We start from the raw sequence: 16,043 nt of genomic DNA on the forward strand, positions 1-16,043 counted from the left end.
TTTCTTCATGCTGGTTTGAATTAGAAGTACTGTATCTGCTAATAGTTTTATTTTTTTCTGAAACCAGCAACTAAACATATTTTCTGTACATTCCTACAATATGTTGAAGCACTATTTACACTACTAGTCTTTTGGAAGCTGCATTCACATCAATTAGCAAATAAGATTAGCCTATAATACAAACTAGATTTTCAAACGAGATTTTCTGAATAAAATGTATGTGGTGTTGCCTGTGCAAAAGTCACTACAATGTTAGGGTGTTGTGAGTGGTTACTAGGTTGGTTACTCAGTATAAGGCGTTTACTTGTTGTGTGTGGATATGTCTATGTGGTTGCTAAGGTGTTTTGTGCTGCTTACTGGCTGCTTACTAAGTCAAAAGAGCACATCTACAAGTTTCTATGATATTATGTTATTCAGAAATCACTTGGGTCTATGGGATTTTTTTTGTTTTATTGTCCAGAAAGAAAGAAAGAAAGAAAGAAAATAAAAATATCCCTTTGCCAATCTCTTGACTCAACAAGTCTGATCGCTTACAAAATTAATAGCTCAGATTCTGGTCAGATCAGTAAGACTATATGAGCAATAGTCATAGTGATGCTGGGTAATGTTTCTATTCCATCTTATTATTTTGTTCTTTTTAACTCTTGTTGCTATGTTTGTGAGAGTTGCTCAAATTATCATGTTCACCTTCATAATACCATGCAAAACAAAAATTTTTTGATTTTAGTTGCCATGTGACCTTGTGGTCAGGGCTACATGTTTTGACAGCATATTTGTTAATTAATGATTTTGCCATACTGTTTCTCTCTCTCTCTCTCTCTCTCTCACACACACACACACACACAGAATTAGTTTTCATGTTTTTTTAGAGACATTCCATAGACATAATGATTTTTATACTGTGTATAAAACTACAGTATATATTCTATCTCCTAAACAAAACCCTCAAAGAAAACGTTATGAGTAAAATAATAATAATAATAATAATCATAATAATTTGTATTATTTATAAACCGTTTTCCTCATGGGGACCAAAAATGTCCCTAGGTCACACACACATACTCTTGCATTACATCGTATTTTCATTTCATTCATTTTCAATCCAAAATAAAACTTTTTGGGCCATGAACTTTTGTGTACACACAGTCAAAATAAGTGACCACATATATATCTAAGATATACCTATGTGGCATTTTGGGCTTGGCAACATTAGTCTTGCAAGGCATTTTTATGCAATGTCTGGATGATATAACATACACTTAGACAGGAAGGTTCCATCTGACCAACTTATAAAATGAGCAACCACATTTTTACATAACCCAAATAAGACAGGTAATTCTCAAATCGATGATACCACAATAATATGGTAGCATGGTGCATGTACACATTGTGGTCACAATTTACCTTCATCTAAAACTACTAAATACAGATTATTTTATTCAGCAATAAGGCAGAACATGCAGTTGATCCTGAGGATATCTCATTTGCTTGCCAAAGCTTCAGTAAATAAAAAAATAAAATAAATAAATAAAATAAAAATTAATTAATTAATTAATAAAAAAAGAAAAAAAAAAGAAAAGTAGTAATCTGAAACAAAAAAAAATGATGTGTCATTGCTATTTGCGCAATATTAAGTATGGTTTATGTGTCCAAACATTTTTGGGACCACTGTATCATATTATGTTTTTTAGAAGATCCAGAACCTTGTTATATTATGAACCTTAACTTTTCAAATATTTGAAAAAAGGTTTTGCCTCTAAAGCACTCATTGTATCAGTCAGGATGCACGCAAACAAATATTTGCCTCCTAGAAGAATGATAAAATTCCTGACTCACACAACTTATATAGCAGCCAGCCAGTGAAACAGCAGTCTGTGGATTACATCAGCACGAGCCACTGAAGCAGGCCACGGGTGGGCTGTGTGAGGCTCAGACTAAACAAACATTACTCACCAGTGTCTCATAATAAGCTGCTCAAACAAAACAATAGATCAACAGTAGGCCTGGTCTATGCTCAGCTCACCTCCTGGAGAAGTGTAGACATGTGAGGTATGGGTCCCTCTTCTCTCTTCTTCAACAGACGGTTACACAGTATCAAGGTGATCAGAGAGATGATGAAGATACCAAGATCTGGTGTCAGGAGCCACACCATGCTCCAAGGATCTTCCAGCGGAAGCCTGCAGGAGCAACCGCAAACTCAGTGGTTAAATGATATATCTGAGCAATATGGTGTTATACAGATCAGAAAATGCAGCCTTTCACAACCTTTTCATGAAGAAAAGAAAAGAGGGCTTGAAAATGTAGCCTTTTATCTAGAAATAAAATAAGTAGTAATACAATACAATGAAATAAAATAAATATAAAAAAATAAAATATAAAAATAGATATCAAAAATAAAATGAATCAAAATAAAATAAAAACATGAAACATAAAACTTGAGTAAAACACAAGTGCTTGAATATGGTACAGAACAGGGGTTGAAAATGTAGCCTTTCATCTAAAAATAAAATAAAATATAAAATAAAATATAATAAGCTACCACATAGCATATCTCAACTGCTTCATTTCTTGTATTTTCGCAAAATGTAAACAATGATATTGCCCAGCTCTAATCTGCTAAATCTGACTATGAGCCATGCAGACAGTAAAATATTATAATAATTAAAATCATGTGTTTTCTGTAAAGCTGCTTTGAAAAAAATATTGGGTATCACAAGTTCATGGAATTTTTGCAATATGGTTAAAATCGGGCGATAACATGGCTGCATGAAAAAATGTTTTATGTTAAATGTGTTTTTGGTAATAAGCCTTAAATGGCCTTACTGTTTCCTCACTGGTTTGAACTTTGTGATCTAGCTCTGATCAGTTTCAAATAGGTCAACATGATGCCTCACGTATACATGCTCTCATTCTCTGCATTCTCTACATACCTGGACACTCCAACGTGTCTTGATAGAGTCTCCCATGAGCTGCCTACAGAGAGAGCAAGAGAGAGGTTTTCATACTGAGGATAAAATGAATCACAGTACTGGATATTGTCAAGTAAGTCATAAAGATGAGCCAACCGCAAGTGCCTTTGCAAAGCTACCGAAACATTTCCATGAGCCACTGAACTCCTGTGGCAGAGTCAGCCAAAGGCTACAAGCCCTTGAAGTCTTTGCAGTCAGCCTGGCAACTCCTTAAAGATACGTGGGACTCAGGAATGATACATCGATACATCAATTTGGGAAGGGAAGGTAAACATAATGTCCAAATCTCAAATAAGAGCGGCTAATAACTGAGGCTTCTCAAATGGATTACAGTACTTACTTACTTAATCCTCTTTGTCCCGTGTGAGACATAAGGCCAATTTGTGATTTTGGCAAGTTGAACAACGAATGATATTCCCATCAGATAAGTGGAACTTTCAGATTTAGATTTAAGCTTCAACAGATCACTTTCATCTTATTTCATAAGTACTGTATAGTTAGTAATAGCAAAAAGGTTTACAGTTAGAGAAAACAACTTAGCTGACCAGACTGGTGTTTTGGAACCACCGAAAGATTTAAATCCAGGAACACGTCCTGCTTGACAAAAATCACAGTCACCTGTGAATGCCCTGTTGGAAAATTCAGTTTAATCTAGTAGCTGTGTTTTGCAACATAGCTGGCTTCTTAGTAGCTGGCTTCTTGTTAAGTTGGTAAGTTGGATCAACTTATTGAAAGAAGCAGCTTATTGAATACACAAATTAAAAACTTTGGTGCCATATATTTTGAATGTGAATTTCGAATTGAGTTGTTTTTATAAGGGACACATTTGAGATTGAAGCTGTATATGCAAATGTAAAGTATGTGTCTGTATAGGTCACATGACAACATCTATGTTTACATGGACAACTTCTGTTTCAGTCTGAATGAAATCATTCTGATTGATGAATCTGAACATAGTGTTTACATGAATGCTAAAAAAATAATGATGAGGTTGATGTGCATGTTTATATTCCACAATCTTTCGACATTTGCACACTGTACAAATATACTGCACAAATATGAGTTTCCCACTGATTCAACACAAGCATACTAGCCCTCCTCCTCTTCATTTTCTGTTTTAAAAAAGCAGACTTCATAATTACTGATTTCAGGTCCTAATTAGGAGACGATGAGCACATGAAGCTTTTTGCTGTGCTGCTTATATTTATTAAGCAGTAAAAATGCTGCTTCCTGCTCCCCAAAACAAGGCATCTGTGAATGAGAGTCCAAAGCAAGAACTGGTGGGCCAACATTTGTCCTGTACATTTCACAGATGAATTTTCGAAAGATATGAGAATCATTTATGACACTTATGATGTAACAACTATAGCTTGTTCAGTGTTTTTGAACATGTTAGCTGGTGACCAGCCTGCCTGGACCAACTACCAACCATTTAGTTTAGAAACAACTTGACAACACGGTGTTTTTCTCAAATTTTTTTTTTTTAATGAAAGAATGCATCCTCTTTGTGAATGCTGCTTAATGATACTTAATGGAGAAGAATGCGCTCTATGATTGTACATGTACTTGAAACAAGTCAGACTTACAGTTGTGTCCCAGTGCATTATCAAGGCTGGGGATGGTATACAGGCAGATCTGGAAGCTGACATGTGCCAAGAGGAAAATCAGACTGGTGCTGAAAAGGGCCTTGATGTAACGTCCAGTGTGTCCTGTGGAATAACTTTCTAAGATGACAACTGATATGACGGTCAATATTACAACAAACCTATACAATTTGCATTCACAAATTAACCTAGTTTCACCTCAAAATAAGTGGTGTCCATAGACACAATATGTGTCAATTACCCATTGGTTGTCATAACAATAGCTTTACAGGCTTTTGTAGAAACTCTCGTAAGATTTAATTGCAACTTTACATTGCAGCCACCCAAAGATGGGATTTCTAACAATGTTTTTCCAACAACGCAGCAGTATAGGAGCAAAATGAGCACATGTGTGAGCGTTTAACTTTTGCGAGAATTAGGAAAATGCAATAGCAGGCCCAGCTATTCTAATCATGGCAGGACTGTCAAAATACTCTTTTTTTTGTAGCTAAAAAAATCATTTATGCTAAAGCATAAATGGGTAAAGAAGATCACTGGGATGTCCTCTAGAGCTACAATTGGTCACTGTTAAAGCAGAGCTTTTATTTTTGTTTTAAACAGAACTTTGACTTTGTAGCAATATAGGCAAGGATTGGTTTTTTTAAACTCATTTGGGCTGAACTCAAGCCTTCAATTGAGAATGCATATACAGTGTGGAGAATTATGGGAACATATAAAAGACTTCTTTTACACAGAGCACATCACTTTAAAAACATAAATAGAAGAAATGAATCTATAAAGAAGCTTTATAGGGGAGTATAATTAGGTTCAATTATTGCTGCTTGCTAAGGTGTCGTTATTGTTATTGCTCATACTGTACTAATGCTCACCTCTAACTCTGGCGAGTAACTCATTCCACACCTTTTGTGCCACTAACAAACTTGTCATTCCTTCTTTCTTTCTTCTTTTTTTTTCCAAGCAAGTATCTAACTGTAGATACTACTAAACATATGCTGTGGCAGGTCTGTAAGTTTTCAGATCTAGTACTACAACACTTAGTCCTCACATCTACAGTATTTTGACATATTAATTTCAGAAATGACTTGAAGAACATTATTAGCATTCCTAGAACTTTTATTTAACTTGTGAATAAATTATATACAAAAAAGCAAGCAAAGACTCCCCCTTTTAAGCGGTCGATCACTTCAGTTAAGCACAATCTTCCACAGTTCTGCACTCCATAGTGGAGCTGAAGCACATCTCACGTAATTACCAAAACAATGTTCCTCTGCAAGAAGCTTGTAGTTTTATGCTTCATACCGCTAAGCGACTAAAAGCTAAATTAAGTGAAAATGAGAACTGTAGCTTTATTAAAATTTTAGTTAACTATAATATCCCTGCAATGCAGTTGTTATAGTTGCAGTGTGTTGCTATGAGGTTATTAGGGTGTTCTTAGAGTTGTTAAAACTTAGAGTTAATAAAACTAAAACTAACTTCAGTTGTAGGCACGCTTGTTATTTATAGCTGCGAGATAGCAAAATGTCACTATGGTTATCCTATGTCTAAGGTCATTTTAGGGTAGGAGGAGTGACTTCCGTTTTCAGCACACACAAAAAGCGATTCAGTGCATTCACTATTACAATTCACAACAAAACTTTTTTGTTGTCCACCATGCAAAAAAGTTCTGATTGTTTAGAAAGGTACAAGCACAACTCTCCACTAGCCATATAATTTCATTCATATCCGTACCACAAACGGCCACACTAAAGTTTAAGACTTAGGGTTAGGGCTTTTCACTAACCATAAGTATGAATAGTAATAGTGCCTTAGTAAGCACTCTTATAGGAAGAGAAAAAGAAAGCTGCACAGTCGAAAATTGCAGCCTGAAATGAGTACCACCTGAGGTCTGTGGTTATACTTTACTGTAAAACACTGATGGAAATGCACCGCTGCATAATGTAACCTGTAAAATAAAGGTTTTACTGGACAGACAGCAGATACGCCACCCCACTGCTTGGGGATTTCAGGTTGTTCTGCTTAATACAAACTGTACTTCAATTATCCAGTGTGTATGTGAAAACGGATAGAATTGCAGCAGAAGTATTCTGGCTGGACGAGGTGAATGAGGGCACCTGGGTAAGAATGAACACTCTGGACACACACAGAGGCCTCAGCAAAGCTTTATTTGTCTTTCTAGTTTGTCTTGGCATTTTCTCTGGTTTGTTTCCAGCGAGATTCAATGAAAGGCCACTTCAGCGCTCGCCACAGATAGCAGCACCTCTAACCTGTTACGCGCTATAGCGAGAGTGTGAAATCTTTGGGGCCATTGTGAGATTTTCTGCAGAACTAGATAACTGTGATGTCTTGTGTTTGGACACGTGTAGCCATGATTGTGTTAACAAAAATCGGGGCTCTAGAGCACTTGACACAGCTCCATAGACCCCAAAATGATGTAGAGTTACTGAGCGGCTATGGAAAGAATAACAGCCTGCCTTACCAAACCAAGCAAGAGATTTTACACATCAGCTGTGGGATATTTTTTACCCAATTTTAAAGGTTATCCTGTAGTTATACACACTGTTTATTTTGGCGTATCACTACAATCTAATCTAGACAATTGGATTTTTAGTATTCTCAATGTTAAATAAAAACTAGTGCTGTCAAATGATTAATCGCGATTAATCGCATCCAAAATAAACGTTTTTGAGTACATAATATTTGTGTGTGTACTGTGTATATTTATTATGTATATTTAAAAGCACACACATACAGTATATATTTTGAAAATATATACATGTATTTACATGTATATATTTACATTTGTATAATTTATATTATATATAAATATATATACATATTTTTCTTAAATATATACATGCATGTGTTTGTATTTATATATACATAATAAATATACACAGTACACACACATATAATATATGAACAAAAACGTTTATTTTGGATGCGATTAATCGCGATTAATCGTTTGACAGCACTAATAAAAACCCTTTCAACCTGGTCTGGCCTGGCAATCTTAGGGCTTTTTCACACTTGGCTCATCTGGAGCGTTTGTTTCAGAACCTGCCGTGTTTTCTCCCTTAGTTCGGTTTGTTTAGGCATAGTGGATCGGCACTAAAATAATCGTTCCAAGATCGGCTGAATGAGATGGTCTCAGGCCCGATTACAAAAACTCTGGAGTGGTTCAGTTGTGTTTAGAAAGCAATCCACCCCAATGGACCAACAAACCAAACTTAATTTTATTGTTATTATTATTATTATATTATTATTGTTATTATTATTATTTTTAGATTTATTTTTGGCATTTTTGCTTTATTATGATAGGACAGTTATTAGACGGAAAGAGAAGTGGGAGAGAGGGGAGATGGGATTGGGAAAGGTCCACGAGCCGGGACTCAAAGCTATTGCACTGACCAAACCAAACTTTATATAAGCAAGTCCAGTAATCCTTTAACAAAATAAATAAATAAATAAAAAATTATATTAAAATGTTTGACTGTTGGATATTTCAAATATTGAACAAGTGAAATTCCCAAATGAGTGTATTCAATTGAAATGACTGGATGACCTCAAAGATTTCCATGAGTGTACAATAGCAGAATTTAATGCAAAATCAGGCAAACTGCATTATTTATGGCAGCTTGCATTATTTGTCTTATTTCTGTAATTTTTTCAGCAACAAAAATTTTAACCTGAGAGGGGGAAATGCAATATCAGAGTCCAAACTAATTAATAAATATGTGTTCAAGTGTCCTGTCACTGTGTTGCAGAGAATTGTTGTAAAATGAGCAGGAATGGCCCGACCATACAGAGCACCAGGACATCCAAAAAGAAAGAAAGGTTCTGACATGAGGCCCATTAATATAATACAATAATATACATAATATAATATTTAATTAATACAATATTTAATATTTAAGTGATCGTTCCCAATCATTTATTCACAACCTACACTTGTGTCAAATTGTTCACTTCCAAAACACACAAGAGAGACATGGCTACGCAAGTGATCCAACATGTACGTTTAGCACATGGGACGAAAAGAAAGTTTCTATAGAGGTTTAATGATGCTATTAAACAAGTATATGTAATATTGCATATAATATATATTGGAGCACATATTTTGCTAGTCCCCATAATGCCTGATTTCACCAGTAGATTAGATTTAAATTAATTTTAATATTTTTAGTGAATGCAATCACTAATAATACTTGATAAATACACTGATACTTGCTTGATAAATTATAAGGAAAATATTATCCTTTTGGCCATGAATTTTAAAAGGCTTAATCTGGAGGCCTTCGGTGGCTTCGTGTCACATCAACATGAGTGTTTATTCTTGTTAAATCCTAGTATTTAAATAAGACTCTAATTCTAATTTTTTGAAGTTCGAACAAGAATGATATCTCCGATTTTGTGGGTTGTTGGGGAGAAGCATGCAATCACTTTTGTAAGCATTCAGACTTACAATCTTCATACGACAGGCCGATAAAGCTCTAAGTGCACAGTGCACATTATGACCAAAAATACATATACTAGTAAGACAAAGTTGATGTTTATCTAAAGCATCATTAATCACACAGTGGTGTCATTTGTTAATGAGATTAAGCTTATATTTCATCAAATGTTATATACAAGTTAATGGAACCACATTATGAACACAAATAATGCTTGACAATGATAAACTACTCTTCCCAAGAGTATCACAAGCTTTCTGTGGTTAAGGAAGTGAATGTTGGTACAAAGAGCGCAGCTTATGTAAGTCTCTGAAGTAACTGGTGAGACTAGAACCCGAGTTCTGACCCTGGCAGCGGGGGGCACGTGGCAGACACACCCCAGAGAGAGCTGCTGCTTTCCGGAACTTTCCTCTCCCACATACAGCGGTGGGAAAGTATGCGGAAAGTCTCATCGCCCCCACATACCAGTGTGCATTTGTTTGGAAAATGTAGAACAACAAGGACATTACTAATTAAACTATAATCTTCAATGAAAAAAGATCAAGGACCAACACAATATATTTAATGTTGGATAAAAACAAATCTATCTAGAGCAAGAATTATGATATTCTCTCCCACATAAAGCGGTGGGAAAGCATGCGGAAAGTCTCATCGCCCCCACATACCAGTGTGCATGTGTTTGGAAAATGTAGAACAACAAGGACATTACTAATTAAACTATAATCTTCAATGAAAAAAGATCAAGGACCAACACAATATATTTAATGTTGGATAAAAACAAATCTATCTAGAGCAAGAATTATGATATCCAACATGGAATTAATTATATAGACTACATAAATTACATAGAATGGCTAACAATAATTTAAGTGTGTCAATAAGGTTTTGCTTAATGTCAAAAAAAAAGATAATCAAAAATTATCCTATTTGCTTTAACACACATTCCTAGTGCAGACCAATTCAAATAATTGCAAAAATATATATATATATATTTGGATTCCCAGGATGGACTCCAAACTTTCTTTCTCATTGATATCCTGTTTCACTCAGAAATACACATTACAGAAACAAAATGGGATGGGATTAATGTTTCATGCTGACCTCAAACTGTTTATTTTATGACCTTTTACCAAGAAAGTGACCTTCTTAAGGAGTTCACACGCCTGTACACCTCATCATTTGTGTTAAGTCAACCATCATATTGGACCTTTGAGTTTTGAGAATGATCTTACCAATTGTGCATGCAATATGCATTAGACAGCATGAAAGCAGTCCGTGGGTGTGCCGTCTGAGACACAATTGTTGGCCATTCTTTAACATCTCCAAAGAGAGTTATTACTGTCTTTCTAGAAGAAGGTCAAAGGTAACTAGGTCAGCAAACATAACAAGCCATTCTGAACTTAAACGTTATATCCAAATAATTAAGGAAACTGTGACTTCAAATGTGAAATTGACCTAAGGGTTCCCAGGCTAACATTTCGTAGTGGTGATGTACATTTTCCTACAGCCTTCTTCTTCTCCTAAGCCTCTGATTGTTCACAACTGGCTTGGCCTTCCCCGGATTTCCCGGCCACAGAATGTGTAGCTAATCCACAGTAGGAAAAAAGCAAGATGGTTTTCATTAAAACCATTAATACTGTTCAACGTCAGGTTTTGTTTTACTGTGGCTGGCAGTTGCAGGGATTTTCTGAGCGGGAATTCTCTCAGTACCAGATTATCCCTTGTGAAAAAGCCTACAGATGACCGTCATTTGAGTCACATCTTCCCAGAGCTTGCTGCAAGCCTCCCCTGAGAGCACTGAGTGCACTAATATCCAGACAGCGGAAAGCAAACCTTGTAGCTGTAGGAATTCCACACCTCTCATGGAGGTAAAATAAGGTGAAGCAAGAGGCACATTTTCTACTTCTCTGTCAAAACAATAAAGCTAAACTTCAGACATAAGGAATGTAACAGACGGCCTCTGAAAAAAAAAAATAGAAAAGTGAGCTACGCAGTGTGTGTGTGAGAAACATGTTTAATCTGCTGTAGCAATAGACCCCCCTCCCTACCAGAGAAAGAAAGAAAGAAAGAAAGAAAGAGACTGACAACAGACTGTGGATGTGACGGGTTGAGGTTAGGTATAAATGTTGAAAATTTAGAAATTGTATTGTTAGCTTTTTAGACAGACACACAGAAACTTTTTTATCTTAATATTAAAAAAACAGAATAAGCCGATTGTTATTTTATTATTATTACTACATAATTGTAGTAGATTACTGTTTTTATAATTAATATTATATAATTATGCTGTGTCTGATATATTGATAAATATATCAAACATACATTAAATTTAACCAGTATTAAATTATTAATGTTTTAAAGATTAACTTTCATTGAGCATTACACAGCACCAAAGGTAATCTAAATGTAAAAGTAGGGGGGAAACCCATGCACAATTACTGATATTATAAATGAATTATTAATTATCGATTTCCAATTCTGGTTGATATACAGTATAAAAATATTGATACCCAACAGCTGGTATGGTACTAATATTTGCATCCCTATTTCTTTTAACAAAACTCAGAATAAAATTCAATACCAATTGAATGCCAGTTCAATACCACAGTTTACTAAGTAAAGACTTACTACGTAAAGTCTACTGGAAAATATTTTGTATTACGTTCACTAGTCTATTGACTAATAATGCAATCATTTTGGATTTCAAAAGAACAGTAAATCAAAAACAAGCTCCTCCAGTGAATCTAACAATTCTGGAGTCTTTGTTACAGACTTTTTAACACCGCACAGAATCAGCATAAATATATTTACAGGAATCACAGTCATAGAAGGGTGGTTCTCATGCCTATACAACAGAGAACCAAACACATATTAATTGCCATGACAACAGAAAAAATGTGCCCGCCCAATGAGATCATCATGCCATATTATTTACACAGGACATAAGCCCCATCATGACATCATATATACACACAGAAAATCATATGGCATATACAGGTATATATATATGACATGACGATACATACACAAGTCATATGGAGCTATATATATATATATATATATATATATACACACACACATATAAAGTGTACATACCCCTTGCAGAATATGCAAATGTTAATAATTTTAACAAAATGAGAGATCATGAAACATGTTATTGCATGTTATTCTTTATTTAGTACTGTCCTTAATAAGCTATTTCACTTAACAGATGTTTATATATACTCCACAAGAAAAAATAATAACTGAATTTATAAAATTGACCCTGTTCAAAAGTCTACATACCCTTGAATCTTAATACTGTGTGTCGTTTCCTGAATGATCCACGACTGTTTTTCTGTTTTGTGATAGTTGTTTATGAGTCCTGCGTTGGTCCTGAGCAGTTCAACTGCCTGCTGTTCTTCAGAAAAATCCTCCAGCTCCTGCACATTCTTTGGTTTTCCAGCCTCTTCTGCATATTTGAACCCTTTACAACAGTTGACTGTATGATTTTGAGATCCATCTTTTCACATAGAGGACAATAGAGGGACATACACAACTATTACAGAAGGTTAAAATGATCACTGATGCTCCAGAAGGAAAAACGATGCATTAAAATCCAGGGGTGTAAACTTTTGAACAGAATGAAGATGTGTACATTTTTCTTATTTTGCCTATATATCCTTTTTTTTTTTTTCATTTAGTACTGCCCTTCAGAATATAGTTACATGTTTCCCAGAAAACAAAATAAGTTAAATTTACCTTGATTTTCAAATTCAAAAAATGTTCACCCCCCGGCTCTTAATGCATAGTTTTTCCTTCTGGAGCATCAGGAGCATTTTAACCTTTTGTAATAGTAAGAGTTCCTCAGTTGTCCTCAGTGTAAAAAGATGCATCTCAAAATCATACAGTCACTTTTGGAAAAGGGTTCAATTATGCAGAAGATGCTGGAAAACCAAAGAATGTGCAGGAGCTGGGGGATTTTTCTGAAGAACAGCAGGCAGTTGAACTGCTCAGGACCAATGAGGGACTCATGAATAACCATCACAAAACCGATATTAACATATTTACCAATATTAACATATTTGCGTATTCTGCAAGGGTTATGTAAACTTATGAGGCTGCCGCATGTTTTGAGTTGAAGCTCCGTCAAGTTAATTCTTTATCGCCTATTTTTCAATCTTAAAATCAATTTTATACACCATCATTTTCGTTTCTATAACGTGTGAATATATCCCCCATTGTATTCTACAACAAAAATAATCGGAGCACCTTGTTATCACTAGTTTTATTTTGATTTGCCGAGTCCGCTACTAGCTTATAGCCCATTAGCATCATTAGCGCGGTTGCCGCTAATCTTGCTTACATTGCTTAAACTCTATTCTTTTACTCACTGTTACTTGCTTTAAATGGCAGATTTGTGTCTACCTTTGAGTGCAGGTGAGGACACGTTCGAGCTGCACTCGGTGCATCATGATCTGAAGGCCATGGAGAAGCAGATCCACGACCTGGTGGAGAAGCAGGCCTACGCTCCATATGAATAGTAAGCCAATTCTCAAATAACTGCTATGACGGCTTTTGTTCTACCTACTTAAACGATAAAAGTACTTGCGCTGTCCAATCTATAAAGACTGTGTCTGTTCCCCGAATAGTGAGCTCAAAATATATATATTTAATGCAGGATCTAGAAAAAAACTGATCGTGGTTAAACCAGAAAAATGCAAAATAAATGAACAAAAAACATTTTGTAAGCTTGGGCTCCTAAACATTAGATCACTCGCACCCAAAGCAGTTATTGTAAATGAAATGATCACAGATAATATTTCAACAAGACCAGATGAAACTTCTAAATAATCTAAGCTAACAGAGTGTGTTAAAAATGTAAAAGACTGGATGACCAATAATTTTCTCCTATAAAATTCGGATAAGACCGAGATATTACTTATTGGACCAAAACAAAAACAGTACACAGAATCTAGTTGATTACAATTTGCATCTAGACTGATGTACTGTTACTCCCTCTACAGTCAAACATTTGGGTGTTATATTAGACAGCAACTTGTCTTTTGACAAATCATATTTCCCATGTTACAAATACAGCATTCTTCCATTTTAGAAACATTGCCAAGTTACGGAATATGCTACCTGTTTCTGATTCAGAAAAGCTAGTTCATGCATTCATGACCTCTAGACAAGGGCTGCACGATATATCGTTTCAGCATCGATTTAGCGATGTGCGCATCTGCGATAGTCACATTGCAGGATGTGCGATGTTTAGTAGGCCTATACTGATCGTTATATTTATACTGATTGTTTTCTTTGCTCACACACAGACACCAGGTCTACAACTGACGCGACAACTGTACAGAGATATCCATTTTTAAATAAGTTTAGTAGCAGAGCTACTGCAAGCGATTTTTAGTGCTGGAAATCCATTTCCTTTGTTGAAATTTCCGCGTCGTCAAGGAGAGCGCAGGCCACGGTTGCTTAGTAACGGTAGATGCCACAAAAGCACAAGCTCCCGAGCGCTTTGCAAAGAAGGAGAAAGCGGCGCGGCAGGCGTTTTCCACGCGTTTTTAGGCGCGCCATGTGAACCGCCCCAAAGTCTGTCTACACTGGACGTGACAAAACGACCGTTGCAGATCATTTGAACTTTGTGTCAGTATGTCATAAATAGAACGAGGCATCAGTTTACTGTCGGGGATTTGTCGTGTCGCGCCGCATCCAGTGCAGTCAGTCACACAGCATTACTGATTATAATGGGGTCTATTGAGGCGCGCCATGTGAACCGCCCCAAAGTCTGTCTACACTGGACGTGACAAAACGACCGTTGCAGATCATTTGAACTTTGTGTCAGTATGTCATAAATAGAACGAGGCATCAGTTTACTGTCGGGGATTTGTCGTGTCGCGCCGCATCCAGTGCAGTCAGTCACACAGCATTACTGATTATAATGGGTTCTATTGTATTTTGTCGCGCCGCTCGCGTTCAGTGCAGACACAGTGAGAGTCATGCAGATGCACGTGAACACTGAATTCCATTCACTTCTGCTACTATTTGTGCATGAAATGACACATATACGCGAAACTATGTCAAAATGCATGTCTCTGTAAGTATCCTTGTAAAAAACAGTTGGTTATGTCTTAGGTGAAGGTGAACAATTGAGAAATAAAGAGGATAACAATTACAGCAGTTTAATGTCCCTGTTGCTTTCTGTGTCATGTTAATCAAACAACAAAACACATAGGCCTATAGAAAAATCACTTTTGTAGCTTTAACAAATTTATTAGATTTAATTTACAGTGGACTATGCAGTGTTATTTTTCATTTGATTATTCAATTTATGTACCTGCATACTGTTAGACTCGCCTTACAAAGCATAAAGCACTGTTTATTTCATTTGTATCTTTGTTCTATTATATTTATCTATGCTTGTAATTTGTTTATTTCCTATGCTGATTTACTCACCTACGAAATCACCCCAATAATTGATTTTTTTCCCCCCATATAGAGCTATTCAAGTCATCTGGTGATTTTTTTTTCATATCGCTATATATTGCAGACCCCCCCAAATAGAGCTATTCAAGTCATCTGGTGATTTTTTTTTCATATCGCTATATATTGCAGAAAAACAAAATATCGCAATGTACGTTTTTTCCAATATCATGCAGCCCTACTCTAGACTGGGCTATTGTAATGCACTGCTAGGTGGTTGTCCTGCATCTTCAATAAACAAGCTACAGGTAGTCCAAAATGCAGCTGCTAGAGTCCTTACCAGGTCAAGAAAATATTTTCATATTACCCCAATTTTACATTCTCTGCACTGGCTACCTATTAAGTTCCATATCAGTTACAAAATATCACTGCTTACTTTTAAGGCCCTAAATGGTTTAGCTCCTGCGTACCTAACTAGTCTTCCATTATGCTACAATCCATACCGCTCCCTAAGGTCACAAAACTCTTGGTAGTTCCTAGGATAGCAAAGGAGGTAGAGCTTTTTCACATTTGGCTCCCAAACTCTGGAATAGCCTTCCTGATAA

General features: G+C 35.9%; 1 protein-coding gene across 1 annotated transcript in view; it reads right to left on the reverse strand.

Moving 5' to 3' along the window:
* piezo1 (piezo type mechanosensitive ion channel component 1 (Er blood group)) overlaps positions 1 to 16,043 on the reverse strand; it is a 108,552-nt gene that overhangs the window by 50,369 nt on the left and 42,140 nt on the right. The window contains exons 3-5 of the mRNA XM_016540890.1: positions 4,556 to 4,678; positions 2,931 to 2,973; positions 2,024 to 2,177 (exon numbers count right to left, since the gene is read on the reverse strand). Coding sequence (XP_016396376.1) covers positions 2,024 to 2,177; positions 2,931 to 2,973; positions 4,556 to 4,678 — 320 coding nt within the window. The remainder of the gene's footprint in view (positions 1 to 2,023; positions 2,178 to 2,930; positions 2,974 to 4,555; positions 4,679 to 16,043) is intronic.

This window comes from Sinocyclocheilus rhinocerous, unplaced genomic scaffold (assembly GCF_001515625.1).
Source record: "Sinocyclocheilus rhinocerous isolate Xijiao unplaced genomic scaffold, SAMN03320098_v1.1 scaffold36, whole genome shotgun sequence".
Lineage (NCBI taxonomy): Eukaryota > Metazoa > Chordata > Actinopteri > Cypriniformes > Cyprinidae > Sinocyclocheilus > Sinocyclocheilus rhinocerous.